The following is a 26,815-nucleotide window of genomic DNA, read 5'->3' on the forward strand; positions in this document are numbered from 1 at the left end:
GGACAAGAGTTTGCGTCTGTGTATTGATTTTAGAGGCTTGAATCGGAAAACCATCCCCGACCGCCACCCTCTTCCACGCATCCAAGATCTGTTGGACAGTCTGGGGGGGTACTCATGGTTCTCCATACTCGACCAGGGTAGTGCATACCATCAAGGGTTTGTCGATGAGAGCTCCAGACATCTGACTGCCTTTAGCACACCCTGGGGGCTTTATGAGTGGACCCGCCTCCCATTTGGTCTAACAAACGCCCCAGCAGCTTTTCAAAGATGTATGGAGGGAGTTCTTGACGGGTTAAGGGACGAGTGCTGTTCTCCATATTTGGACGACGTTCTCTGTTTTTCCAAGACTTTTCATGACCATGTTGAAGATCTGAGACGGGTGCTCTGTCGCCTGCGAGAGTATGGTATCAAATTACGTCCAAAAAAATGTGACCTGTTTAAAAGCCAGGTCAGGTATTTAGGACGCTTAGTGACTCGCGAAGGTGTTCAGATTGACCCTGAAGATATTGAGGCAGTTCAGCATTTGAAAGAGAAAGAGCCAAAGAATGTGGGAGAGGTCAGAGCCCTCTTAGGTTTTTTAGGCTATTACAGAACATTCATACAGGACTTTTCTAGGATAGCAAGACCTCTGTTTCAGCTGATAGAGAGTCCTAGTGAGCCTAGCCAGAGAGCTACCAAGGTTAAGTCAAAAAATACTAAGAGTGGTCAGCTCTTATCCAAAACACCTGTGTATTGGACACCAGATCATAGTGCTGTAGTATCACGCCTGGTGGATATGTTAACCAGTCCACCCATTTTGGCTTATCCAGACTATGACTTACCTTTTGTACTCCACACAGATGCCTCGAACGAAGGTCTGGGTGCTGTGCTCTATCAACAGCAGGGAAACAAGCTCCGGGTTATTGCTTATGGCTCCAGGACACTCACACCTGCTGAGAAAAACTACCATCTCCATTCTAGCAAGCTTGAGTTCCTGGCGTTAAAGTGGGCAATCTGTGATAAATTTAGAGATTACCTCTATTACGCCCCCACTTTCACAGTATACACGGATAATAACCCCCTTACATATGTTTTGAGCTCAGCCAGGTTGAACGCAGTCGGACATCGTTGGGTGGGTGAATTAGCCGACTTTCATTTCACCATCAAATATCGTCCAGGCAAGTCAAACACTGATGCTGACACTCTGTCAAGACACCCAGTGCATCTTGATGGTCACCTGAAAGAGTTCACAGAGACAGTGTCCCCTGATGTAGTCTCCGCCATCTGGCAGGGAGACACAGCTGTAAAAGACGGTGATGTGCCGTGGGTGGCTGCATTACAGCTGCAGTCGGATGTAAGTGACGCACACTTTGGAGGCACCCCTGTCATCACACCAGAGAGTGTCAGAGATGCACAGAAAGAAGATGCTCCTATCTGTGAGGTGATAAACCTAAAGAAAAATGGATGGAGTCCTCAGGATAAAGGAAAGAGACAAATGGGACGAGAAACACGCAGACTGGTACACGAATGGAACAGACTCAGACTTGACAAAGGGATTTTGTACAGACAGACAGGACAGAGGAAACAGTTGGTTCTCCCCAGTAAACTGAAGGCCACCGTGTTAAAACACCTGCATGATGACATGGGACATGTGGGCGCTGATAAAGTCATACATTTAGCACGAGAAAGGTTTTATTGGCCTTTTATGCAACAGGACATAGAAGATTATGTGATTCGCCAGTGTCAGTGTATTAAACAAAAACATCCAAACAGACCAGAGAGAGCACCTATGGGTTCTATAACAACCAGTGCCCCATTTGAGCTCATCTCAATTGATTATTTACATCTTGAACAGAGTAAAGGTGGTTATGAGTACATTTTAGTCCTGGTAGATCACTTTACTCGGTTTGGTCAAGCGTATGCCACAAAAAACAAATCTGGCAGAACAGCAGCCGAGAAAATCTTCTATGACTTTATCCCTCGCTTCGGGTACCCTGCAAAGCTACATCATGATCAGGGCCGGGAGTTTGAAAACAGTCTCTTCCAGAGACTTCAGCAGCTCGCGGGAATTTCCCACTCACGAACCACTCCCTACCATCCGCAGGGGAATCCTGTCGAGCGCCTGAACAGGACACTTCTACAGATGCTCCGCACTCTGCAGGAGGAGAAAAAAACAGAGTGGAAGGATCACCTACCTCACATTGTCCACGCGTACAACTGTACAAGACATGAGGGAACAGGTTATTCACCATTTTTTCTTCTTTATGGTAGAGCTCCACGTTTGCCTGTAGATCTGCTCTTTGACTTGAAACCTGAAGAGGAACCACGGTCCAGGCACGAGTATGCACAGAAATGGGCTTCACGCATGCAGGAAGCATACAAAATTGCTTCAGAAACCAGTGGGAAGCGTTCAGCTAAGGGAAAGAAGTATTATGATCAGCATGTGAAAGGTATTACACTGCAGCCTGGAGATCGTGTGCTTGTCAGGAATCTGTCGGAGAGGGGTGGTCCGGGCAAACTTAGAGCTTATTGGGAGAAAAAGGTTCATCGAGTGGTTGAAAAGATGGGAGACGGACCTGTTTACAGAGTTCAACCAGAAACAGGAGAACGCACTCTCCGTGTGTTGCATCGCAACCTTCTGCTACCTGTTAATGATTTGCCTTTAGAAGTCCCACCGAGTCAATCCGCACCTAGACAGAGACAAAGACAGACAGACTGTTACAGAAACAACAGAGAGACAGTGGAGCAGGAGTCTGAACACTCTGAGGAAGAGGAGGAATACACATATTGCCTTCGAACAACCCCAGTATATAGCAGGAGGAGAGTCAGACCGGCAAGTCCTCAGTCTAACCCACCAGATGAGCTCCGACCTATAGCCCCAGAGTTTCAACCACTGAGACGTATTGAAAGGTCAACTGAACAACAACGTGATCCTGTCACCGTCCCAGATCCAGTGCAGACACCAGATCAGCAGGCAGCTGTTCCACCACCAGCTCAGGAAGTGCAAGGAGAACTCATAACTGATGACACTGCGGAGGAGGCTGATTCAAGAGAGCAGGAGGACAATGATGAGCCTGCAGTGGAACTGTCTGAGGAGGAAGTGCAACCTGTGAGGAGGTCAGCTCGAGCACAGAGACCTCGAGAAATGCTCACATATGACACTCTTGGACAACCATCATACCAGTTTTGGGGACCAGGTGCAAACCTGATGTTCGCCTATGCCCCTTACCCCATGTCTCATCTCTCATTACCCCTCAATCCATGTCCCATACCCTCCTTTTACCCAGCTGTCCCCGAACATTGTTTCTACCCTGCACAAGCAGTGTGGACATGCTAGAGACACACAAAGACTTGAAGGACGGACGAGACCAGACTTCACTGTACACATACACACCTACACCTGCACACACTTACACACACATGCTTATACATACACACCTACACTGGCGCACACTTATACATATACACACATAACTGTACGTTGACAATTGGACTGTTTTGAGACATTTTCTTTTAATATTTTTGTTAGTTTGGTTCTAGATGTCTGGAGACATCTCTTGAAGCAGGGGAGAGTGTAGTGGGTCTGAAATGGCCACATGTGGTTTGTTGTGTTGACAGGCACCCCCTCTTTTTCATTTTGGTATTTGGACCTTTGTATGGTTCGCAGAGGTCATTGCCGCTTTGGCACCGGTGGGTCCAGACAAACAGTCTACGCTCTGCTTTTGCTCTGCGCATGTGCAACGAATAAAATACACTGCGCAGCAGTAGCGTGAGCTAACAACTCTCGTGTCGTGTGTCTGGACCCACAGGTATGTAAAATGTACTATTTGTACAGTTCTTTTCAGTTAAACTATGTGCAACGAATAAAATACACTGCGCAGCAGTAGCGTGAGCTAACAACTCTCGTGTCGTGTGTCTGGACCCACAGTTATACCGTAGCTCAGCCGCTCAGCGCCCGCTGCCTGAGTGGCTCATGCTGCCGGACCAGAGACCCCTAGCTCTGGCGCCGGTAACACACACAATCAAAATAAGTTAAACTCAGTTATAAATTAGCTTCTATCGAGGTAGTTAATTATCACAGAGAGGCTTAAACATTATAAACTGGATTTACACTGATGCTCAGAGAGTTGATGGTGCAGCGGTGAGAAAAATGTGCACGGGTTCTGTTAACTGTGGTTTACTGGTAGCCAGCAGCGTCCTACTACTTTACGCAAAGCGCGCTCACAGACCCGGACCTCGGCGGCGCGCACGGCTATATCCTGTGACTGAAAAAGCATCCCGGCTCCATTCACCCCGGAGATCCCAGGATCGCCGGCTATTGATACCGGTCTGCGGTGGTCTGCAGATGTGGGGACTGATTCACTGCTGTCACTCGGTTCCTGTTCTTGGGACAGAGACAGAACTGTCAGGCTTTGAAAGAAAAAAAAACCCTCATTAAGACATATATCAGAGTCAAGAAATCCAGCGCGCACGGATTTTGGTTTTGAAAGGATTACTCCGGGAGCTAAGATATGGATATTGTTGGATGCGTGAAAGCAGAGTTTGCATTTTCCCACTGGACACCTGTACTTTATGCCCGATCCAAGAGCTGCCAGTGTCGGATACTAGTGTAGTCACGACAACCCATGCTTCATACGTGCTTTTCGGTTATTCACTTTATTTTACATTGGTTTGGAACTCTTCCGAGCTCTCCCCGTACTCACTCAGCACTGCAGAAGCGGGATATCTTTGACTCTATTCTTTATCCACAGTTCATCAGGTGCGGTCGCAGTAACCTCTTGCACCACCTCTTTCATTGAAGCCGGGACTGTCACCCGTTTTTCTCCGAGGGATGTTTCTGAGCTCCAGGGAGCAGGGAGCAACAGCCCGGCTCTGGCAGTGGACCCCCGCCTCGTCCTGGTGCCTCTGCAGCGGATCTGAGAGGAGATGAGAGCCGCGGTGTTCCACCTCTTCGGCTGCCTCTGCCTGTTACGCACCGCTGCCGAGGTAATCCTCTCAAAGTGTGTCCAAATGGTCTGATGTTTTCCCAACATACTGTGGGTATTTACTAACTTTAACTTCCGCTGTAACTATTGTCGAAATGAAAAATGAACTTCTTCCCGTGTAATTACGCACCAATGCCGTTAAACACAACAAACAAATAGCTGCAGGAGACATTTAATGAATGCTCCTATGATGTGGCTTTTGTGTGTTTGACACATCTATGTGCAACGGAACATCTGTGCTCCTGCACAGCGACTCACAGGCTGACTTCCCCCCCCGCAGGACTCCCCTCTGCCCCGTGAGCTGTTGGAGCGCCTCTCTCGGAGCGAGATTTGCAGCATCAGCGACCTCCAGCGGCTGCTAGAGATAGACTCCGTAGGTAAAGCGCCTCTCTATGCAACTCTCACCAATTTCACATGGAGATGTGACATAAGTGATATGAGGATGTAGTGAGCCACTTCCTTTTGAGTTATCATGAGGGTAATAATACAGGAAGTACCAGACAGCAAAGCCAAAGAAGGAAATAGACACGGATCTTGTAGCAATACTCTATGCCTTGTATATATCTCTAAGAGAGACGAGACGAGTGTATCCTTTCTATTGTTTTAATCCACACACACAAGTACTCCCCAAGCACGTAAAACATCGGCACATTAGTTCCACTTATTGGTTCCTACCAATATTCCTACATCTCCCCCTTTTAGTGAGTTGCTGTTAGATCATTATGTTATAGTTATCTCTTATTTGCTTTTGCCTTGTTATATTCCTTATTCTTGCCATAGTGTCTCTCATTACTTAATGCTTCTTATTATTTGCTAATGCTTAAGGTTCGTGATGCTTGGTATGTCACCTCGAATTTCTCTGGTCGAGGGCGACAGAAATGCGGCGGCGGCTGTTGGAGAAGTGGCATTGACTGGAGACAGAGCTGCAGGGCCGAACCCAGGAGATGTTCTCTTAATCTGTCTCATATAGAAGAATGTGCTGTTTGCAAGATAAGCTAATCAAATCAGTGAAGGACTTCTGTAACTAGGGACCTCCTCATTTCAATAAAAGAAGGATGGCGGGAGGTGTGCGGCAGAACGTGTTGGAGATCTGTAACTGAGCACATCTCTCCGTTCTCCTTGCAAGTAAATTTCAAACTGTTGTCTTTGCCTCATTTGTTTTTCTCGTGTTTCAGGTTGTTTGAACCTAACAGTTGCCCACATTTCTTTTAACATCAACAACTGCTATTTTCTTTTACTGTACTTACAAACACAAATATCTCTGTATAACTTTAACTCAGGAATGTACAGTATGCAATAATCAATTAGCTTAGCAACTGGAGTACATTTTGTCTCATTTCTTTTAAACAAGTCAAACAATCAACTTAAAGGCACTTTCCTATCTCGGGGTCGGGGTAGACTGCCTGAGTCCCCAAAGCTGTGCAGGGGTTATTCTGCCCTGTGTGACCACAGCTTTCTATGTAAGACGGATTATTATTATAAGTCCATTTTCACTGGTCTTCTAATCATGCGCCCTGATCTAGTAACAGTAGGAGTCTCTGGAATGACCCTGATGTGGGATCGGTTTCTCCGAAGACTTCCTGAGGCCAACTCGATGTTGTAGGACCTTGGTGTCTGGGCTGGACCTGTGATGACCCCAGGTTGCTCGGTGTTCTTCACCCAGACTCTCTGTCCTGGTCGGAGCTCCTGTCTCTGCTGTGCCCGGTGTCTTTTGTTGAAACAGGATGCTTGCTTCTCCTTCATTTCCTGATCCTTCTCTCTGAAAGCTTGTAGATCAGGCCATCTCAGGTCCAAATTCTCCTGACTGACGGGCAGGGGTGTTCTGATGTTTCGACCCATCAGGAGCTGTGCAGGAGATGCTCCTTGCGCCAAGGGTGTGGCCCTGTAAGCCATGAGGGCCTTATGTGGATCCTCTCCCTTCCTCAGGAGAGATTTGACTGTCCCCACAGCCCTTTCTGCCTCTGCATTTCCCTGAGGATAACGGGGGCTGCTAGTCACATGTTGGAAGTCGTACTCTCTGGCAAAGTCCGCAAACTCCGCCGAAACAAACTGAGGACCACCGTCCGTGACCAGGACCTCCGCGACCCCATGACGTGAGAAGATAGCCTTGAGCTTCTCCATTACAAAGGCTGAGGTAGTGGAGGTGAGGTTAGCTACTTCTATGTAGCGTGAGAAGTAGTCAACTACTACCAGGTACATAGCTGAGTTCCACTGGAACAGGTCCGCTCCCACACGCTACCATGGCCTGTCTGGCAACTGTGTCGTCATCAGCGGTTCCGGGAAGTTATGCGCCTCCTTGGCACATATTGCACAGTTTCCCACTTTCTGCTTTATCTGCTTTGACAGCCCCGGCCACCATATGGACTGTTGTGCTCTGGCGATACACTTTGTGATGCCCTGGTGACCTTCATGAACTTTGTTCAGCATCTCCACTTGCATGGAGACAGGGATGACGAGTCGGTCACCGTTCATCAGCAGTCCATCAGCAAGTAGCAGGTCCTGTCGATACTGCCAGTACAGCTGAAGCTCTGGTGTGAGAGCCTTCCTTTGGTCAGGCCATCCATTTTGCACCAGGTTCTTCAGTCTGTTGCAGACACTGTCTGTATCCTGTGCAGTTCTGATCTGAGCCAGCCTCCCTTCTGACGCAGGTAGGTGCTCCACCACCTGGTTGACATAGGCATCAACATCCTTCTCCAGTTGTTTTTCTTCCGGCATCGGTGGTGCTCGGATCGGAGCCCTGGATAGTGCGTCTGCTGTGATCAGGTTCTTCCCTGGCACATGCTCAAGCTTGTAGGTGAAGCGAAGCAATCGCAATCTGAACCTCAAGATTCTAGGGGGCAAGTCGTCAAGGGCTCTGCTGCCCAGTAGGGAAATGAGGGGCTTGTGGTCTGTCTGTATGAGAAAGTCCATCCCTATCAGGTATGATTGGAAGCGCTCACACGCCCAGGTTAGCGCCAGCGCCTCTTTCTCTATTTGTGCGTACCTGCACTCTGCTTCTGTCATGCTGCGGGATATGAAGGCGACTGGGCGCCATTCACCTGACAGTTGCTTCTGTGACAGAACCCCTCCAAGTCCAAATGAGGAAGCGTCCGCTGCAACTTTTGTCGCTCTGTTCGGACTGTACTGAGCCAGGATGGTGGGTGAGCTCAGCTCCCGACGCAGCTCCTCAAATGCCCGCTGCTGCATGCTCCCCCATGCCCAGTCGCTGTCAGCCTTGAGCAGCTCTCTTATGGGCTGTGAGAGCTCTGCAATCCTTGGTGAGAACTTTCCCACGTAGTTAACCATGCCTAGATATCGTCTTACACCTGCGATGTCTGTTGTTGTGGGCATGTCGGTGATGGCTTTAATCTTGCTTGGATCTGGTTCCAGGCCCTGAGCACTGACAATGTGGCCTAAGAACTTGACACGGTCCACAGCAAATTCGCACTTGTCCTCATTGAGTGTCAGTCCTTCCTGTTGAAGTCTCTCCAACACTTTGCTCAGCCTGTGGTCATGTTGTTCACGCGATGTCCCAAAAACAAGGATGTCATCTGCATGACACACGGTACCCTCCAGTCCTGTCAGCATTTGTGATAGCCTCTTCTGAAAGTGTTCGGGAGCCGACGAAATACCGAATGGCAATCTGTGAAAACAGTACCTCCCGAACGGTGTGATGAACGTTGTCAGGGGGACTGATTCTGGGTGCAGTGGCACCTGCCAGAAGCCAGCTGTGGCGTCAAGTTCTGAAAACAGAGTCGCTCCTGACAGCTTGGCGAGGGTTTCGTCGACTGCAGGTAGGATGAGTCTTTCACGACAGACATAGTCGTTCAGATGGGTCCGATCCACACAGATTCTGATTGTTCCATTGGGTTTTAGTACCACAACAATCCCTGCGCACCACTCTGTCGGCTCATCGATGGGCGCTATCACTCCCAGGGTCACCATTCTCTGGAGCTCCTCTTTGGCCTTGCCTAATAAGGGAATGGGTACACGCCGCGGCAGCGACAATGCATAGGGCTTGGCGTCCTTGTTCCTTAATGCTGTCAACTGTGTAGGCCAGCTGCAGTGCTTCTATTGCTGGCAGACCAAGTAGCGGGGTGGCTAACTTTTGGATAACAAACACTGGCTGTTCAGTTGTCTGCTCTTTGTATTTTATAGTGCCATTGAACTGACCTTTCACTTGTAGAGCGTTGTCGCCTGGTCCCAGCAGTCTTTTCGTTGCAGTGGTGAGTGGCCCATGCTGCTTCTTCGAGTAGACTTTAGCTGGAATAGCTGTCACATCCGCTCCTGTGTCCAGCTTAAAGGTGGTTTGTTGGCCATTCAATATCAACGTCTTCTGCCATGTCTTTGACTGACCACCCGCCGACACACTTCCCAAGAAAACAGTCTCTACCTCCTCTTCCTGGATTTCATGCACACTGCTTGGCTTTGTTTTGCAGAGGGCTGCATAGTGGCCTTTCTTGTGGCATTTACGGCATTCTGCATCCCTTGCAGCACAATTGGTCAGGGAATGTGACGGTGTTTTGCCACAACGTCCACAGCCTCTTTGCTCTTTTTCATGGTTCCTTGAACCCTTGCCTTGGGCACCTTTCGTGTGCTTTTGAAACTTTTTCTTGTATTTCATCATGTCCACATTAGCTTCATTGTGGTCTGGACCACCTGTGTCACGCACAGTGGGCTGTTGTTTCTTTATCTCCTCATGCTGTCTTATTTTCAGGACAGCTTTGGCCAGCGTTAATTCACTGTCCATCTGCAGGCTCTCTGACAGGCCCTGGTATCTTATGCCTACCACCAACCTGTCTCTGATCATTCCTTCCTGCATTGCACCATAATTGCAGTGTTCTGCCAGTTTGTAAACTGCAGAAATGAACGATTCGGCCGATTCACCTGGCTCTTGGCTCCTTTTGTTAAATCTGCACCGTTCATAAATCACATTGTGCTTGCAAATGAAGTATTTATCAAAAGCCTCTTTTACTGGCTTGTATTTCTTCTTGTCTTCTTCACTTAAGCCCAGTGTACACAGAATATCATCAGCTTTATCAACCATGGCATAAACTAATGAATTGACTTGATAGGCTTCACCTTTTTGGTCCAGTCCAGCAGCAACTCTAAACCTCTCAAATCTGCGGATCCAGTTTGGCCACCTTGGAAAGTCTGAAAAGTCAAAGTTCTCTGGTGGGCTTATGGAGAACGGGGAATCCATCCTCTTCTTTGTGTGTCGTTTGTAGCAATACTCTATGCCTTGTATATATCTCTAAGAGAGACGAGACGAGTGTATCCTTTCTATTGTTTTAATCCACACACACAAGTACTCCCCAAGCACGTAAAACATCGGCACATTAGTTCCACTTATTGGTTCCTACCAATATTCCTACATGGGATACGTGATGGAGCAGGGTCCTTTCACTGAATGGTTGTACAAACACATTCTCCCATCATTGTAGGACACCGTAAAGCAGGTAGATGAGACCCACTCTGGGTGGAGAGAGAACTGGTTGCTGGATTAAATTCAGATTAAATAAACTGCAGGATTATATAACTGACCCACTGTGACTGCAGGAGCTCTGAGAGCCTCGTAGCCTTTGATGGCGCAGGAGTATCTGACTGTTTTGTCGCTGTTGACCATCTCCTGGTACCATGGAGACCAGTCTTGATAGAGAAGCTCTGAGTTCCTGTACCAGATGTAGGCAGCAGGTCTGACAGTCAGCGTACAGGCGGTGCTGCACATCAGTGTTACCGTCTGTCCGTCTGTGGTGGGAAACACCTTCACCTGCAGGGCTGAGATGAAGAGAAAGATACAGAGAATTAGCACAAACTCGTCCCTTTCTCTTTAAAATTAGTCAGTCAGTGAGCTGAATGTGGTCTTCATAGCAGTTTTCTGGTTTCTCATTGCAGCAGGAAGAGGTTTTGTCGTCCTTTGTTAAATCCATGAATGATAAAGTCGGGTGGGTATCTTTAGATATCTGGTGTTTTAATCTACTTCCATTTACCAACATTTCTGTCCACGTTGTTCCATTCAGCTTGAACCATTTTGGGATTGTAGAATGTTCAGCTGAGCAGGACAGATTCAATGAAGTACCTTTTAAGGCACAGATGCTGCTGCCTTTCCCCAGAACCCCTTCAGCAGAGAGAAGCACAAGTGAAAACCTGGAGGCTCACCATTAACTTCATGCACTGTTAGTTTCCAGTGTCAGCAGTGGTGAGAGTTAGAAGACAGTGGAGAAAGAGCGGCATAGAGATCATCGGTGTGTTGTCGGGTGAAGTGAAGTCTGCTTTATTGATGATCATCTTGCTCTGTTTTTGCTGTTGCCACGTTTTCATAGTGGCTCTCAGGGTTTTGCTGAGGAGAAACCACCAAGATTTAGCCTCTAATCCAGATGCAATTCAGTGTCTTCAGTCTGAAGTCACTTGTGATACAATTAGAAACATCTGAGGGAGGGGTCTTGAGTGATAACTTGAAATATTTAACAAACACTGTATTGTATTTACCAGCTCAATGTTGTCTGACATCCCAGGTCCTGAATGTTGATTGGAAAACTTGCTTTTTCTGATTTTCAACCAAAAAGTGCTGAGTTAATATACAATATAATAAAAATGAAACAGTTCTTGAATTAATAGTGACCATTTTCACCCACATAATCCAGATGATGACAAGTGAGGTGAAGACCAGGAGAGCAACACGAACTCCTGCAGCTGCTGTCAGGGTCCATTTTAATGAGGAACTCTGAACTCTGAGTGTCTTTTCAGGAGATCTAACATCTCTCTGAGTGTTCACAGCACAGGAGTAGTTTCCTGCATGCTGAGTTGTGACCGCATCCAGAACCAGGTGTTTGTTTTGTTGCTCTGGCAGCTGTAGAAGTTGATCATTCAGGTACCAGATGTAGTTCTTGTTGTTGGTCAGAGGACAGCTGGTGCTGCAGGTCAGTTTGACTCGATCACCTTCTGTGAGAAGGTCTCACCTCTGGGTGAGAACAGTAAAACAGAGTAATGCATAAAGAGCTTCCCGTCTTGACCGTAAAAACGATAACTAGTAATTGTTGATTTAATTAAAGTTTTCAAATTAAACTGACTCAGAAATAAAGCTTTCCATTTACAACCTACAAAAACTTGTGTGCCCAACACATTCTCTCATTGTTGTCCTAACTAAGATTTTATAAGCAGCACAATAAAGATTATCAACTTTTGAGTAGATTTTTTGAGTTAAGTTGGGAACCAGTGGGAAACCCCATAGATGACTGATGTGCGCATGCGCACATGGCCTGAACAAGTTTGAATTCGCTGACGACCAAACGGACCTTCTACTGAACCTGAGCAGACCCGAGACGTGTGATGATGGTCAGTCGACATTTTCTGTACTGAACCGCCCCCCAAGAAAACTTGACCAAACGTGGCCAAAGTAGTGCTTGGACATTTTCTGGACAGAAGCGGGAGCTGACGACCATTTTGCCCTAGCAGGTAAGCTAATTAGCTTAAGTATGTTGTTAGCGTTTTCTACAAGCGCCTAACGACATTTCCAGCCCTTCACCTACTTCTATGCTAAGGTTTTATTACAGAGCATCGGCCCAGCTCGTTCGACCCCCGCAAAAAGTAATGTTTAGTACTGTTTAATGTTAATCACGTCTGAAATTCAGATACAGACTTTCATCACTAAATGACGGTATCTCATCTTTATTGCACGTCGGCCGTGGTAAAGCTTATTAGCTTATTACTCGTTTTGTAATCGGTTTTATTGTTATCCTTGTATGGAGACATGATGTTAACATGACCAACAAACTCCCGCCCATGTAAGCTACGCGGGTGCAGGAAGGCGTCCTCATGCACACGCTTTCATGGGTCGGTGTATGGCAGACATGTGCGCCAATTATACGACGCTGATGTCAGTAACTTGCTTATTAGCTAACGTTGTTTTTCTTTTGTTCAATAGACACCGTTTATCCGGTGCTGCACTGTTACTTTACAGTAATGTATAAAGCTAACCTGACAGTTTGACAGCTGGTGTGACATTGTCTAATGTCCTTAATTACTGTAAGTTAACTGTTACATACAAATTAAAGTTGTGCTTCATGCTCTGTTATAAGATTGCTACATTTTCAGAGCTTTTTACATAATGGGGAAGGAGACAGAATATTTGAGGAATAATTGTGTGTTGTTGATGTCACATTACAGATAGTATTAATTTTTTCATAGTTATTGCTCTGGTCGATGAAATGAAGAAGAAACAAAAGAACATGACAGTCATCCAGCAGAAGATGGCGCTGACATTTTCCCTCAGGCGGAGAGAGGTCGTGGAGTGTCAACCTATGGTATCTGAGATCCAGGAGAGATGGCCTGCACTGTTTTCCTCTGAGGAGGTAAGGCTGTCCTAGGCACAAGTTATTATACTAGATTGACTATAATTGAAGAAGTACAGTATTTGCTGGGGTAATGTATTGGCAAACTTTATTATACCTTGCGCTACCACTCCACTCAAGGCCCCTCCAACACACTGCACCCACTACACCCACTCCAGAAATGTGCAATGCCAGTGTTTTTGTTATGTTCTGTCCTCCCAAGGAGTGCATCACTTACTGCAACTGTAATGGGTGTCAAAATGGTCACATTTCTATTGAATTGTCAGTCCTCAAGGTCCATGTTTACAAATGCCATACTCTCTTGCCAGTGTTAAATCGAAATCTGTGACTCATTAGATTCTTTGACCTTTCCTAATATTCTTACCCTAAACATTTCACTCCTATGGAAGCCCATTTCTGCCTGTACAAGAAAAAAAGAATCCCCATGCTAAATCGAAATTGTGAAATAAAAAGACATTATGAGACAAATTTAAAGTAGTTTCACCTGGAGAAAAACGACCAAATTTGGAGTTTATCTCATAATTTTGACTTGGCATGGATTTGTCTTTCTTTTCCTGGTGGAAATAGGGCTTCTGTAGACTGAGATGGTTAGGGAAAGAATACTAAGGCAGGTCACAGAATCTGATTGGTCACAGATTTCGGTGCAACACTGGAACATGATAATATGCATTTGCATATTGATACTGTTTTTTGTGGAGGGTATTTCCATTCCTGTGCAAAAGACGTACTCACAAGAGCTTTTTGAAGTAGGTTTTGCTGTTGATAACATGGTCAGGCATTGAACATGGTGCAGCCTGCACCAGACAACTACCCAGGAATTTTCTGTGCTGAATAAATGGCAATATCTTGTTGATTGTCTTGTTTAGATATCTGAAGAATTTCATCGGATCACGAGCAACGACCTCCTGGGGACTTTTAATGCATCCCCTTGGCAAATTAGTGCCTGGCCTGCTGCAACTGTAGCGGTCTAAGAAGGGAGCTCTTGGTGAGAAGATGGAAGACCTCCTGGATAAACTTGATGAACAGGTGAGTGAAGTGCTCCTTTGCCTGACATTTTTAGAAGAGTATGAATATACTTCTCTCATAAGAGAAACAGAAAAAGATGTTAGCTTCAGCAAAAACACATTAGTGGATGTGTGTCAGTAAAAATGAATGTCAGCAGTCATTGCTTTATGTTCTTATTTGTGTTTATGTCGGTATTTGATTTAACAGAATTTTAATTTGTAAAAGTGAAGTAAAATTGTTAACATGGTTGCAGTGTTGTTGTATTTTTTTTAAGTTTTACATGTTGCTCGGTCTGACCTGTCCTTTATCTTCATTACTATAAAAGAGTCCTGATTTTGCATTGTGTTTAAGTACATTATGTATATAATAATTATATATAGTATATACTAATTGAAATGCTTGTTTTGCACTGAATACTCTTTAGACATCCGCCTGCCCATTTTCCTCCGAGAAGATGCAACAAAGGTTTTCCTGAAGTGCTTGGTAAGTTCAGACAAAGTAATGCAAGTAAAACTAATTCCTAATTCCCATGAGATGTTTTAAAGGATGCGTTCATCCAGAATGGAAATATACACCTCCTCAGTGCAGTCCAGATAATTTTATGGTGAGGCTTGAAGTTGTCTATAACTCTCACTCCCTTTTTTCTGCTGAGAAGCAGCTGGGCATCGTTGGTGGGTGTTCCGTAGCAGAAAATGCTTTTGTACAAAACTCATCAAAAAAGTAGGTGGGTGAAAGCTACTGTGTCATTAATTAAATATATGGTGAGATTTTGTCATGAGATTTTGTCAATTTTAAAAGATTTGTTGAAGTGTTGTCCACTTTACATGAAGCGCAGCACTGGTGTTTTACCTGTTAGTTCCCTGTTCATTGATGGTAAAATTTTTAAGAACTTTTAACTAGTTCATCATAGTTATGCCCATGTAAAACTTAAGTGTCTGGGTACACAGCCGATCACTTGTGGCACTATTCCATTTAATGTGCAAGTGGTTAAGTTCAGCTTTTACAAGACAATCAGGGTGTGTGCATGAATGACTATATGTTGCTGGACACTTTTTTTCACATACTTTGTTTTTCTTTGTTAATTCTGGACTTCAATTTTAATGTCTCTGAAGAAACTGGCAATACTTTTTTACAGAAATTGACACAACTACCCATGACATTCTGAAATGTACTTGAGGCACTGTTCAACAAAATAAATAAGATTTCAGATAACATTCAGTTGTGCTTTGTTTTATTCAATATCTATTTATTGAGCGTTTTTCAAATATAATGACGGCAACATAAATTTTCCTTTATTTATACAGGTAAATTTTCAACTCACTGGAGTAAGAATTGTATGTTTATTCAACAAGAATATCTGCATTTGGTGAAGGCAGAAATACATGACATTGAAACCAGAATTTCTTTGTTAGCCTTCCAGGATTATCCTAATTAGGTGAACAAGAAGATCCAAGTTAGCAGAACTCTTGTCAGAACTTGAAAACCTTAGTTAAGTCAACAACAGTAGGCAAAAGTTGAGAAAACTCAAAAATCTCTTGCATCATGTTGCCTTGAAATTTTACGTTTTCTCAACTTTTTCTTTTTTACAGTGTATTTGAGAAACAGGAGGAAGTGGTAAATCTAGCAGCTTGAAAATAGCAGTCAGACCAACGTCATGTACTTGTCTGCAAAGTATATTGATGTAACTTTAAGATGTTGTAATACCCTGAAGCTCTCCTCTCCATTTCCACTTCTCCTTCTGTTAATGGGACGACATGACTTCACACTTAGATGCTGGTGAATGATTACTGCCTTACATGGACATGTTTTTTAAGGTTTAAGTTATTTAAAGACAACACCCATCCGCGCAACTTTTTTTTTCCGTTACTCAGACTTGATTTTGGAAGCAGATGATTAATTGCATTTTTTTGTTTATGCACTGTAAATCACGTACAGTATTTGTTTTGCCTCTATACCTGTGGACTAACATTTAAAATGTTACGTGTTTCTCTTCATTAATGTCTTCTGGAGTGTATCCCAGATGTAGATATGTGAATGCCTTCATAATACTGCAAAACTGCCGGTCATCTGATGGAAGACTCCAAGTAATTATTTACTGCGCATTTATTAAACAAAAGGTACAGCACTTATTTTCTTTATACATCCAAACTTTGTTCTGTCAGTTTCCAACTATTACATGTACAGTGTTACTAAAAATAAATAAACAGAAATGGCATTAGCCTATTGGTAACAAGTGCCTCGTCATTGACACAGCCGTTTCGTTTCTTACATTGTTTGTTTATTATTTATTTTTGTTATAGATAGAGATATATTGATAAAATAATTTGGGATATTTACACAAATGTGTGGTTACATAGGGTGGCTGTAAATGTCAATAACGGCAGGTTTGTGTGTCTGTGGTAATGTCGCGACGGAGTATTATTGAGAATAAACTGCTTTTTAACAAAGTGTTGGCGTCACCATTCGAAGGGTAGGATTTACAAAATGGCGGTGTACAAAACGATCAACGTAATTCGTCCATGTTACATGCACATAATACAATGAATATTTTCTATGTGTTCCTTCACATATTGAAGAGTTTAATAGTAGGCTGCTACTACACATCAGGTCAAAACTGTAGAGCATCACGGGTGATGATCCATTCAGATAGGTTCACCTCACAGAGCCTATACTGTATTATTATGATGATTATTATTATTATTGCATCTAAATAACTGTAAAAACTGTCTAAAATGCAGGATAAAGCCTGTTCAGGTCCTTACAACTGTGGCTGCTAAATTATTATTTTAATGTAAGTGTATATGAAGCACATCTGCTTAATTTTATCCCATCTTCTATCAGTGAATAAGTTGCAGTTTTAGTTCTGTCTTAATCAGCAGGAATCCACAAACTGGGGACGATGATCAGTTGTGGTCCCACCAACGTTATGATCTCAGACTAAAGACTAAGATGATTAATTGTATAAATACTTGGAGGAATCAGAAATTACGCTATAAGATGCTTGTTCATGTGCAGCGGTTCCTCAGACAGACAACAGCATAAGGGATGTGCTGTTCCTGTTGGTGCTGATGAGGTTGGACCATGCTGTCAAGAGGATCCACATCAGTCTGGGGGAAACGTATGCTGCTGTAGTAAATGCCATTCTCCTCCGTGGGTTGATCTGTGATTTCCTCATACACAGGACCGTGATTTACCTGACAATGAGGCAAGACACCGAATGTTGGTGTTATCTTTGTTTTAGGAAGATGGTTATAGTTAAGGAGCATCGGGCCACTTACCTCCTGCAACTTGAGGACAGTATTCTGGCTCAACTTTCCCTTTCCTCTGAAATGAATGTTAAAAAAAAAACCCACTTGTGATACCAGTCACATTTGATGTGTGTTATGTGATTAACTCAGTTTACATCAGGTTCTGTTCTTCACCTGATGCAACAGATGACAAGTGAGGTGAAGACCAGGAGAGCAGCACCAACTCCTGCAGCTGCCGCCAGGGTCCATTTTAATGAGGAACTCTGAACTCTGAGTGTCTTTTCAGGAGATCTAACATCTCTCTGAGTGTTCACAGCACAGGAGTAGTTTCCTGCATGCTGAGGTGTGACTACATCCAGAACCAGGTGTTTGTTTTGGTGCTCTGGCAGCTGTAGAAGTTGATCATTCAGGTACCAGATGTAGTTCTTGTTGTTGGTCAGAGGACAGCTGGTGCTGCAGGTCAGTTTGACTCGATCACCTTCTGTCACCTCTGTAGATGGACTGATCTTGACTTTTATGTCTGATTCAAATGCAGAAAACAGATATTTTCACACATGTTTCAGACAGGAAAGCACTTTATCATGTAAAGTGATTCACAAAACTGTAGAAATGATCAACAATTTTTGCCTCTGCTGTTTTCCACACATTCATGCTCAAATTTCAGCACTAATTTACATGAAAGTTAGCACATTTCCTATGAAAGATAACTTTTATTTAACTTCAATTTTGATTCGAACTATTTACTTATTGGATGGCAAAATGAGAAAATCTTGTATTTTGATGTGGCTCAGATACAAAGCTCTCTCGATTTAAGCTTGTTTTATATTTTATGATCCAGATTTACCTGTAACAATCAGAACAGTTCCGGGTTTCTGACGTGTGTTGTCATCTTGGAGCCTGAATCTGTATTCTGCTGAGTCACTTTTCTTCACAGATTTAATTGACAGTGTGTTAATCTGCTTCTCTTGGTCCTCATGATATGTAAAATGATCAGTTTTCAATACATTCATTCTCTCCTCCTTCTCACCATTCCAGATTATTCTAGACCAGTGTTTAGCCTTGGATTTTGTGTAGTTTGAACTGGAATATTTACTTGAGATGTTTACTGAGGAACCTTCCAAAGCACAGATTCTCTTTTTTATATAATTCTCAGTCAGGCAGGATTTGTCAGCAGCACCTGACAGATGAAAGCAAAGACAGTGTCAGTTTTGATGAAACTGAAAGGAAATTCACTTTAAACCTTGACATTTTTGAGTGGATTCTTTAATTATGATTTTTTTTCGGACTGTTGCATCTCAAATTCATATTTAGAAATTTTTAACAGTAAGGATTTATGATAAAACCACGTCAAAACTTTATCTTGTTTCTATGTTCAGGCCGCGGGTTTGGTGATACTCACAGACTTCCTCAGACTGCAGCTCCTTGACACCACTGACAGCACACAGGAAGTTGTCTTGAGAAGTGTTGGGTATTAGTGGTAATGGGTCTTTATGCATTTCTCTGTTCTTGTACCATTGAGTGGTTGTGTGAGGACAGCTGGTGTTACAGCTCAGTTTGACATAATCCTTCCCTGGAGTCTTTTCAACATGTATTTCTGAGAGAAGATGGTAAACATAGAATCATGGTTAAAAGTAGAAAAATACAGATATCACATATAAACTGAAGAAAACCTGTGATAATGGAAGTGAGGGTACTGTAAATGGGAACTACGTTACAGTAATAAAACACAAACAATTGAAGAGTAAAATGATGAAAGGATCAGTGTTGTGAGAGGATTGATTGTGAGTGATGGAGAAAGTGAACCTGTGGGGTACGTGATGGAGCAGGGTCCTTTCACTGAAGTGTGGTTGTGCAAACACATTCTCCCATCATTGTAGGACACCGTAAAGCAGGTAGATGAGACCCACTCTGGGTGGAGAGAGAACTGGTTGCTGCATTAAATTCAGATTAAATAAACTGCAGGATTACTTTGGTGGTTGAAACGCCAGCAAAACATAACTGACCCACTGTGACTGCAGGAGCTCTGAGAGCCTCGTAGCCTTTGATGGCGCAGGAGTATCTGACTGTTTTGTCACTGGTGACCATCTCCTGGTACCATGGAGACCTGTCTTGATAGAGAAGCTCTGAGTTCCTGTACCAGATGTAGGCAGCAGGTCTGTCAGTCAGCGTACAGGCGGTGCTGCACATCAGTGTTACTGTCTGTCCGTCTGTGGTGGGAAACACCTTCACCTGCAGGGCTGAGATGAAGAGAAAGATACAGTGAATTAGCACAAACTCGTCCCTTTCTCTTTAAAGTTAGTCAGTCATCAAGTTCACCTGCAACAGTGAGCTGAATGTGGTCTTCATGGCAGTTTTCTGGTTTCTCATTGCAGCAGTAAGAGGTTTTGTCATCCTTTGTTAAACCCATGACTGATAAAGTCAGATGAGTATCTTTAGATATTTGGTGTTTTAGGCTATTTCCATTTACCAACACTTCTGTCCATGTGGTTCCATCCAGCTTGAACCATTTTGGGATTGGTGAATGTTCAGCTGAGCAGGACAGATTCAATGAAGTACCTTTTAAGGCACAGATGCGGCTGCCTTTCCCCAGAACCCCTTCAGCAGAGAGAAGCACAAGTGAAAACCTGGAGGCTCACCATTAACTTCATGCACTGTTAGTTTTGTCATCAAACACCACAGGAGGTTTTACAAGCTTATGATGCTTTTGATGTTAACTAAACTCCAACTCACAAAGTATCAAACATAGATTCTCTCTAACAAACGCACAAAAAAATTATTCCTACCTGAGTTGAGGATGATTCCAACAACGGCAAATACAAGTTTTGTTGAAAACATTGCTGTTTTCAACTTAAAATGTGTTTTAAGATTAATATGAAGCTGCCTTTAACGGCAACAAAGTAAAAACATACAAGTATGATCTACTGTATGTCACCGACGCTCTTCTTATGAACTCAACACACATCTGTTAAAACAGGAAGAGAACTTTGTAAAGTCGGCATGTACCTTCAAATTTCCACTTCCTTAGAATGTGCTTTAAGATGGATGTATAGATGAAATAAGACAAGATAATAAGACAAGAATGAGAAGTTAGTGTCAGGAGCCCTTTTTATAGACAAACCCACAATAAAGAGGAAGAGACTAAAATGGCCCAATGCTGTCATGGTTGGGTTTTGAAATTATATTTTTTAAATTAGAGAATTTATTTATGTTTCCCAAAACATTTTTCATTCAACTTCCCTGTACAGAATACCACATCAGCATACTGTAAGGCAGTTCAGCTCATTTCATCTTTACTTTTATGTCTGTTACAATCTAAATTCTCTCTAGGGTTTTTTTGCAGAAAACAGGGCCTGACCCTCAACAGGCAATAGTGGCACGGAGAAACTCCCCTTTCAAGGGAAGAAATTTTGATCAGGTCCAGACTCAAATGGGAGAGGAGAGGAGAGGCAGCCATGAACCAGCGTGCGTGACAGAAACCCATCAGGCGATCATGTTTCTGTACCCCAGCAGCATCGGCACATAGCAGCATAAATCAAAGAATGTATCCAAATAATACATTTCCTGCGTATGGTAATTAGTCTGACTATAATTATAACTGTAAAAACGGAATTACTGTACCATATGCTTTCTCAAAGAGTAAGGTTTTAGGCCTCATCTTAAAAGTAGAGGGAGCCTCCTGTACCTGGACAGGGAGCTGGTTAATGGGCAGCCAATGAATAGAAGCCAGCTCAGGAGTCATGTGATCTCTTCTGTTAGTGCGGTCAGAACTGTAGCTGCAGCAGTTGCATGAGCTTGAGACTTCTCAGCACTATTTGCACATCCTGATAATATTGAGCTACAATAGTCTAGCCTGGCAGTAACAAATGCTTCATGCTGGATGCTTCATGCTGCATCAATATTTTCCAAATCTTTGCAATGTTTCTCAAGTGAAAAAAGCCTACTCTGTCTTATACACTAGTGTTTACTGAAGTAAAATGGGAAACATCAGCACATATTTCATATTGTATATTTCTAATATACATGTTTACAGTTACCCTTTATTAAAGTTTGGAATCCTTCCTTTGCTGTTAAGGTCTTCCAGGACTGTGCTTCTAACAGACCGAGATCATAGTTTTAAAGCTTTAGAGGACAGTTAGATGGTAATCGGGCGAGTCTGTCAAACGGTCTTTGGTTGGCGGTGAGGAGGAGGTGTGGAGTTTGAGTGAGTGTGAATGTGGTGATGAAGCAGCCAACACAAAGGGGAAGGAAGAGGGACTGCGTGGCATTGTTTTAGTTTTAGGCCACTAGGTGGTGCTAAATACCCGGGCTTCACTCCAGCAAAGACAGGATCATTGTCTTGGTCTGAGAATTCCTTTGTATTTTTTAAATTCCAAGAGTCATTATTTCTTTAAAATATGAAACATAAATTGTATATTCAAACACCTGTGATCACTTCAAAAGTGTTTTAGTTCTTCAACTATTCAAAATTCTACTGCCTTTTCCCTCTTTCCCACCAAGTCGTGATTGCTGTATAGCAACTGTGACTTATTATTGATCTGTCATATCTTTGTACCAGACCTCATCAGCTGGTGGAAAGGTTCTCTCCCCAGTTGATCCACATTTCCAACCCTCTCCAGCTCAGGCATGTCAGCCTCTTGTCTTTATCTTTTCCAGCACTTTTAATGACTTCTTGGAGGTATTGCAGATAATAATGCATGCTGATGAAAAGGGGTATGAGGAGCCAGAGCACTTCATGTCTCAACACAATTTGGGATTCTCGGGCAGGTAATCACAACAGTACAGTTCAAATATAAACACTCAAAGGAAAGGTGCAACTTTGTTCACTTTGCCAGAGATGTTGTCAAAATAATAGAGTCTACTTGCTGCATTCCACTGTAATCTATCTGTCAACTTTTGGCTTGATTCACAGGCTGCTTGTGGCAGCTTTGTATCAAAAATGTTTGATTTAGTTGTAAATGTGTGCAGCAAGCTGGCTTTCTTCGATAACACTGCATTTTTCATGTTACTTTCTGTCTGTTTTCGTTCCTTGTTGAGCCTTTTGAGACAGTGTTCTGCATCAATGTTCCTGAATAGTTCCTCTGCTGGCGTCTTTAAGCATGTAGGAGAAAAACCTCAAAATGCTGAGTGAAAACATCCCGTTAGTATCCCATAGTAAACATCTATAGAGCTAATTATAGTGGGATTCCCTTTAACAGTAGCACATAAACACTTGAACAAAGAAACAGACTCTCACTGTTCTAATGTGTGTTTCACATAAAGAGTCTGTGTTGTCCTAATTTGGAGTTAATATGATGCTTCCTCCTTCACCTAGTGGGGTTTCTAGTGGAATGGAATGATGTCACCTCAGTTTGTGTGTTTATTTAGCACTCACACAGAGACCAAACACTACCTCCATTACTCCCCTGTATTACCCTTCTTTAGACAGCGTGGCATTGTTTCCAAGCCAAAAATTACCACATCAGCAGCCCTCCAAATACACCCTACATCCTTCTCTCTCAACCTACCAACAATGAAGGAGAAATCCTTCTTTTGGAAGAGGAGAGAGGGGGATTTCTCATCTTTGCAGTTCCCAGCCTGGCCATAAATGCCGTGAGAGCTTTACTAATTGGTGTCTGAGCATGATTGGAAGAAAGAAGAGGAGTTTGCTTCTGTGTTTTTGTGTGTGGATTGTTTTTTTTGTGTGCATATTTGTGTTGTGTGTTGCTCTCAACCCCTTCTAACAACATATATATCCTATATTGTGCAGCTTGGATCCTCAAGGCTACATTTTAATGCTCTTGTGTCAACTGCTGCTCATTCCTAATCAAGTTCGCGAGGGTTCATTGGAGCTAATCCCAGCAGTTAGACCACAGCACGTTTCATTATGTCACTTGAAGGAACCACTTTTTCCATCAACCCCGTCCTCCTTTTCCGTGTGAAAATCAAAACACAGAAGTGCGATGGGGGTCCAGATGCCATGTGGGTAGAAACAGCACAATCAACACTGAATCTTTTTGAAAGGTGAGGCTGAAGGGTGAAACAGCACTCAAACTTAGACTACTGCACAAACTGCAGGGTGGGTGTGTTGCTTTGAGGTTTTGTCAGAGTGGAAACGTGTGTGTGTGCGTGTGCGTGTGTGTGTGTGTGTGTGTGTGTGTGTGTGTGTGTGTGTGTGTGTGGTATGAGGAGGTTTCATTAGCACTTCCTGATGAATCACCAGATGGAAAACACAATTACCTCCCTCACTGCCTCCCAATTATTTCCGCAGAGGAGGTTCAGGTCTCCCAGCTGAAGTGATGAACAATCGGGGGTGGATGGTTGCTTGAATCAGATGTTCCATGGGTAAAATACAACAGCCAAACTAGTTTTCTCCAACAGCCGTTAGCTTGGACACATGTCCCAGTCCCAATCTGAGTAGTTTATGATTGTCTCTTTACCTTATCACATCATACATCAGCTGGCAAATATTAAAGCCAGAGGTGAGAATTGGAGGAAGAGGAAAAGGGAAGAGGTGTTGACGTTCTCTTGCAGCAGACAGGGAGTAGGAGATGGTCGGATAGAAATGAGCTGAACTGAATTCATTCTGAGTTTAATTTTGATCCATTTGTGTTTGTCATCACCAAATGTCTGCAGCTCTTCAAAAGACCAATTTGGCTTCATTTGGCTGTTACACAGAAGTGATGAGCACCATATTCACCCCATCCCTTCCTCTGTCTGCTGAAACTGACGTGTAGAGGAAACTCTTTGTCTTTGCCGTTTGGCCAGACAGACGACAGATGTCAACAACTGCGCAGGAAGTCCTCACGCAGGATCTGAGATGTGATGTTTTGTCTCAAGGCTCAAATAGGAAGGTTGAGATGTGCAACCATGTCTATTTATTTCATATGGGGGAGGGGTTCATTCGGATAGTAGGCTGAAACATGCCTCAGTAATCACGCTGGATGCCCTGAAATGTGCACAGCGGTGTGGACAGTCAATGTTGCGAGCGTTCCCCGGTGTTTAATGTAACTTCAGTCAGAATGGTGGGAGGTCCTGCCCTTACTGCAGCCCCCCTCTCCGACCCCAGTTAAGCTGGCTCTCTGTCTTCGTGAGTGCGGGTTGCCACAAGACAAGGGCCCTGTGTTTTCAGCCCTACATAAAGCTTTCTCTCAGACTTTTGGACAGACGGTCCGGTGGTGGCTGTGGGGTATTACGCGCAGGTAAATGCCGACATATTCGAGATGGTAATCCAGGATAAATCTCCCTTTGGCTGATGACCAAACATTCATGCGTTGCACAATAGGTTCTGGCAGGTGCCCAGCGGTGGATTTACCCTGGATTTAATGGAGAAATCCTTTCTGACTTTTTTTTTTGAGGAGCCTAATAATTAACGGCGGATGAAAAGAGAATGGGAGGAAAAGTGCATGAGGTTATTTCCACCATGTGCTCGGTTTCGTCAATAAATGTGCAGATAGCCCCTGAACCTCCGTCACATGCGGAATAAAAAGTCCCTCTAACGGTTGAACCCTTTTCGGTGTCGTGCTCCGACCTCTTCCACATCTCAAGTTCTGTATTTTCACCCAGTTCTCTCTGGTTCTTATTTCCCACAGTCTGGCAGCTGGGAGTTCTGTGTGTAACAAACACTGCTGAAGTTCTCTTAACCAAGGTCACCAAACTCTTGAATGGTGCATCCGGTCTTTGTACCAGACTACTTCTTTTAAAATAAAACTTGAAAGGTTAAAAAAAAGGAATACAGTTTTTTACAGGTTTATAAATAATATGGCTGTTGCAAGTGGGAAATAATGTGGGAGATACGTATTAGGGAGGAAAAGGAGGATAGAGGAGGATAGATAACATAGACAAAAACAATTACAAGAGACATCAATCTTATTGATAGAAAATTCCTAAATATAGAATTTGTTTTCAATTCTAATGCAATTTATGGCTATTTGTCTTAAACCATTTTTGCAAATTTACCACATATTACCAGTATTGATGCTCTAGCTCTCTCAAACATGCAGTGAATGAATTACATAATTTTCCCAAGCTATTGTGGAGTTAATTTATGGAATGTTACGAACAAATCAGCTTATCAATCAATGGATTCACACATTGGAGTAAATTATTGACCGAGCCACCTTTCTGTCTGGACCAGTGGCCCTTGGGAAACCTTGCTTGCACAGACAAAGACGGCAGATGAGCGACACAAAGACTGAAGACAAAACAGGAGTGAGGTGCGGCGGCGGCGGCGGTCTGGGAGGAAGTGACGATATCGTGGGACGAGTGAACACCACTGAAGACCTGAATCCTTTCTGACCCATTTCCCCTTCAATGCTCCTCTTCTTCTGTGTGTGTGTGTGTGTGTGTGTGTGTGTGTGTGTGTGTGTGTGTGTGTGTGTGTGTGTGTGTGCGTGTGTGTGTGTGTGTGTGTGTGTGTAAAACCCAGTATGTTGGACCAAAAACTCAATTAAAGAACATCGAGCTTGACAGGCTAAAGCAGGGGTGGGCAAACATTTTGATTCGTGGGCCACAATGGGTTCTAACATTTGACAAAGGGGCTGGACCAGGAGCAGATGGATGGATGGAGTGCTTTGGTAACCTCACCTCATTGGAGAAAAAATACACATCTTGGGATATGGAGAAAACATGTGCTTTAATTTCAAATGAAAATGAAGAGAAGCATTACAACAAAATATCTGACTTTGGAATGAGTCTTAAAACACTTAAAATCAAATGAATAAAATGTGCCTTTTTAAAAAAAATTAATAACCATTTCTATTTTAAAGCACTGAAAGTTCTGTTATCCTTCAGGATATCACCATCACTCTCCTCCTGACTGTCTTTTTTCTAGTGGGAAAACAGCAGAATTGCAGTGAAAATATAACATTAACAAGGTTTATTCATTTAATTTTTCAAATTTGGCGGGCCGGATTAAAACATTTAACGGGCCGCGTGTGGCCCCCGGGCCGTAGTTTGCCCATGCCTGGGCTAAAGCCATCACAAGGAAAATCTACATCAGTTCCTTTCCTCCTTTGCCTCCATCTGTACTTGATTGGCTTCTGTGCCTTCAACTCACACTCACACACACACCCACGTGCTTCATATATGTAGAAAAAGCCAGACTTGTAGAAACAGCGTGTACGTGCTCGTTTGAATGCATTAGCTGGGATTTCCAGATTCCAGCACTGCTTTATGAAACTTTAGCTCTGGAAAGTTTTGCACATTCCTTTAGCAATTTCCCGTAGTAAAACAATGTAAAAGAATAGATGCTAAATACTGTAATCGGCTATCTCAGTCAAAGGTATATCAC

At 43.5% G+C, this 26,815-nt stretch overlaps 2 protein-coding genes and 1 long non-coding RNA gene across 4 annotated transcripts in view; 1 reads left to right on the forward strand and 2 right to left on the reverse strand.

Moving 5' to 3' along the window:
* LOC115253203 (uncharacterized) overlaps window positions 1-26,815 on the reverse strand; it is a 90,598-nt gene that overhangs the window by 37,097 nt on the left and 26,686 nt on the right. The gene's annotated exons all lie outside the window — the stretch shown is intronic.
* LOC115253202 (B-cell receptor CD22-like) overlaps window positions 11,174-26,815 on the reverse strand; it is a 30,957-nt gene continuing 15,315 nt past the window's right edge. The window contains exons 2-10 of one of the 2 annotated variants that reach the window (XM_029850394.1): window positions 20,331-20,578; window positions 19,864-20,142; window positions 19,551-19,784; window positions 19,351-19,455; window positions 18,947-19,141; window positions 18,392-18,724; window positions 18,026-18,067; window positions 11,566-11,882; window positions 11,174-11,490 (exon numbers count right to left, since the gene is read on the reverse strand). In XM_029850394.1, the coding sequence (XP_029706254.1) occupies window positions 11,437-11,490; window positions 11,566-11,882; window positions 18,026-18,067; window positions 18,392-18,724; window positions 18,947-19,141; window positions 19,351-19,455; window positions 19,551-19,784; window positions 19,864-20,142; window positions 20,331-20,382 (1,611 nt within the window). In that variant the 5' untranslated portion in view covers window positions 20,383-20,578 and the 3' untranslated portion in view covers window positions 11,174-11,436. Of the gene's footprint in view, window positions 11,491-11,565; window positions 11,883-15,566; window positions 17,494-17,577; window positions 17,624-17,721; window positions 18,068-18,391; window positions 18,725-18,946; window positions 19,142-19,350; window positions 19,456-19,550; window positions 19,785-19,863; window positions 20,143-20,330; window positions 20,579-26,815 lie in introns of those variants that run through there. The other variant, XM_029850393.1, reaches the window with a different exon arrangement.
* LOC115253211 (uncharacterized) lies at window positions 11,964-14,817 on the forward strand. The gene is made up of 4 exons (XR_003891481.1): window positions 11,964-12,398; window positions 13,131-13,294; window positions 14,161-14,320; window positions 14,724-14,817. It is a non-coding gene; the product is annotated as an uncharacterized lncRNA (long non-coding RNA).

The sequence above is a fragment of the Takifugu rubripes genome, chromosome 17 (genome assembly GCF_901000725.2).
Source record: "Takifugu rubripes chromosome 17, fTakRub1.2, whole genome shotgun sequence".
Taxonomy (NCBI): Eukaryota; Metazoa; Chordata; class Actinopteri; order Tetraodontiformes; family Tetraodontidae; genus Takifugu; species Takifugu rubripes.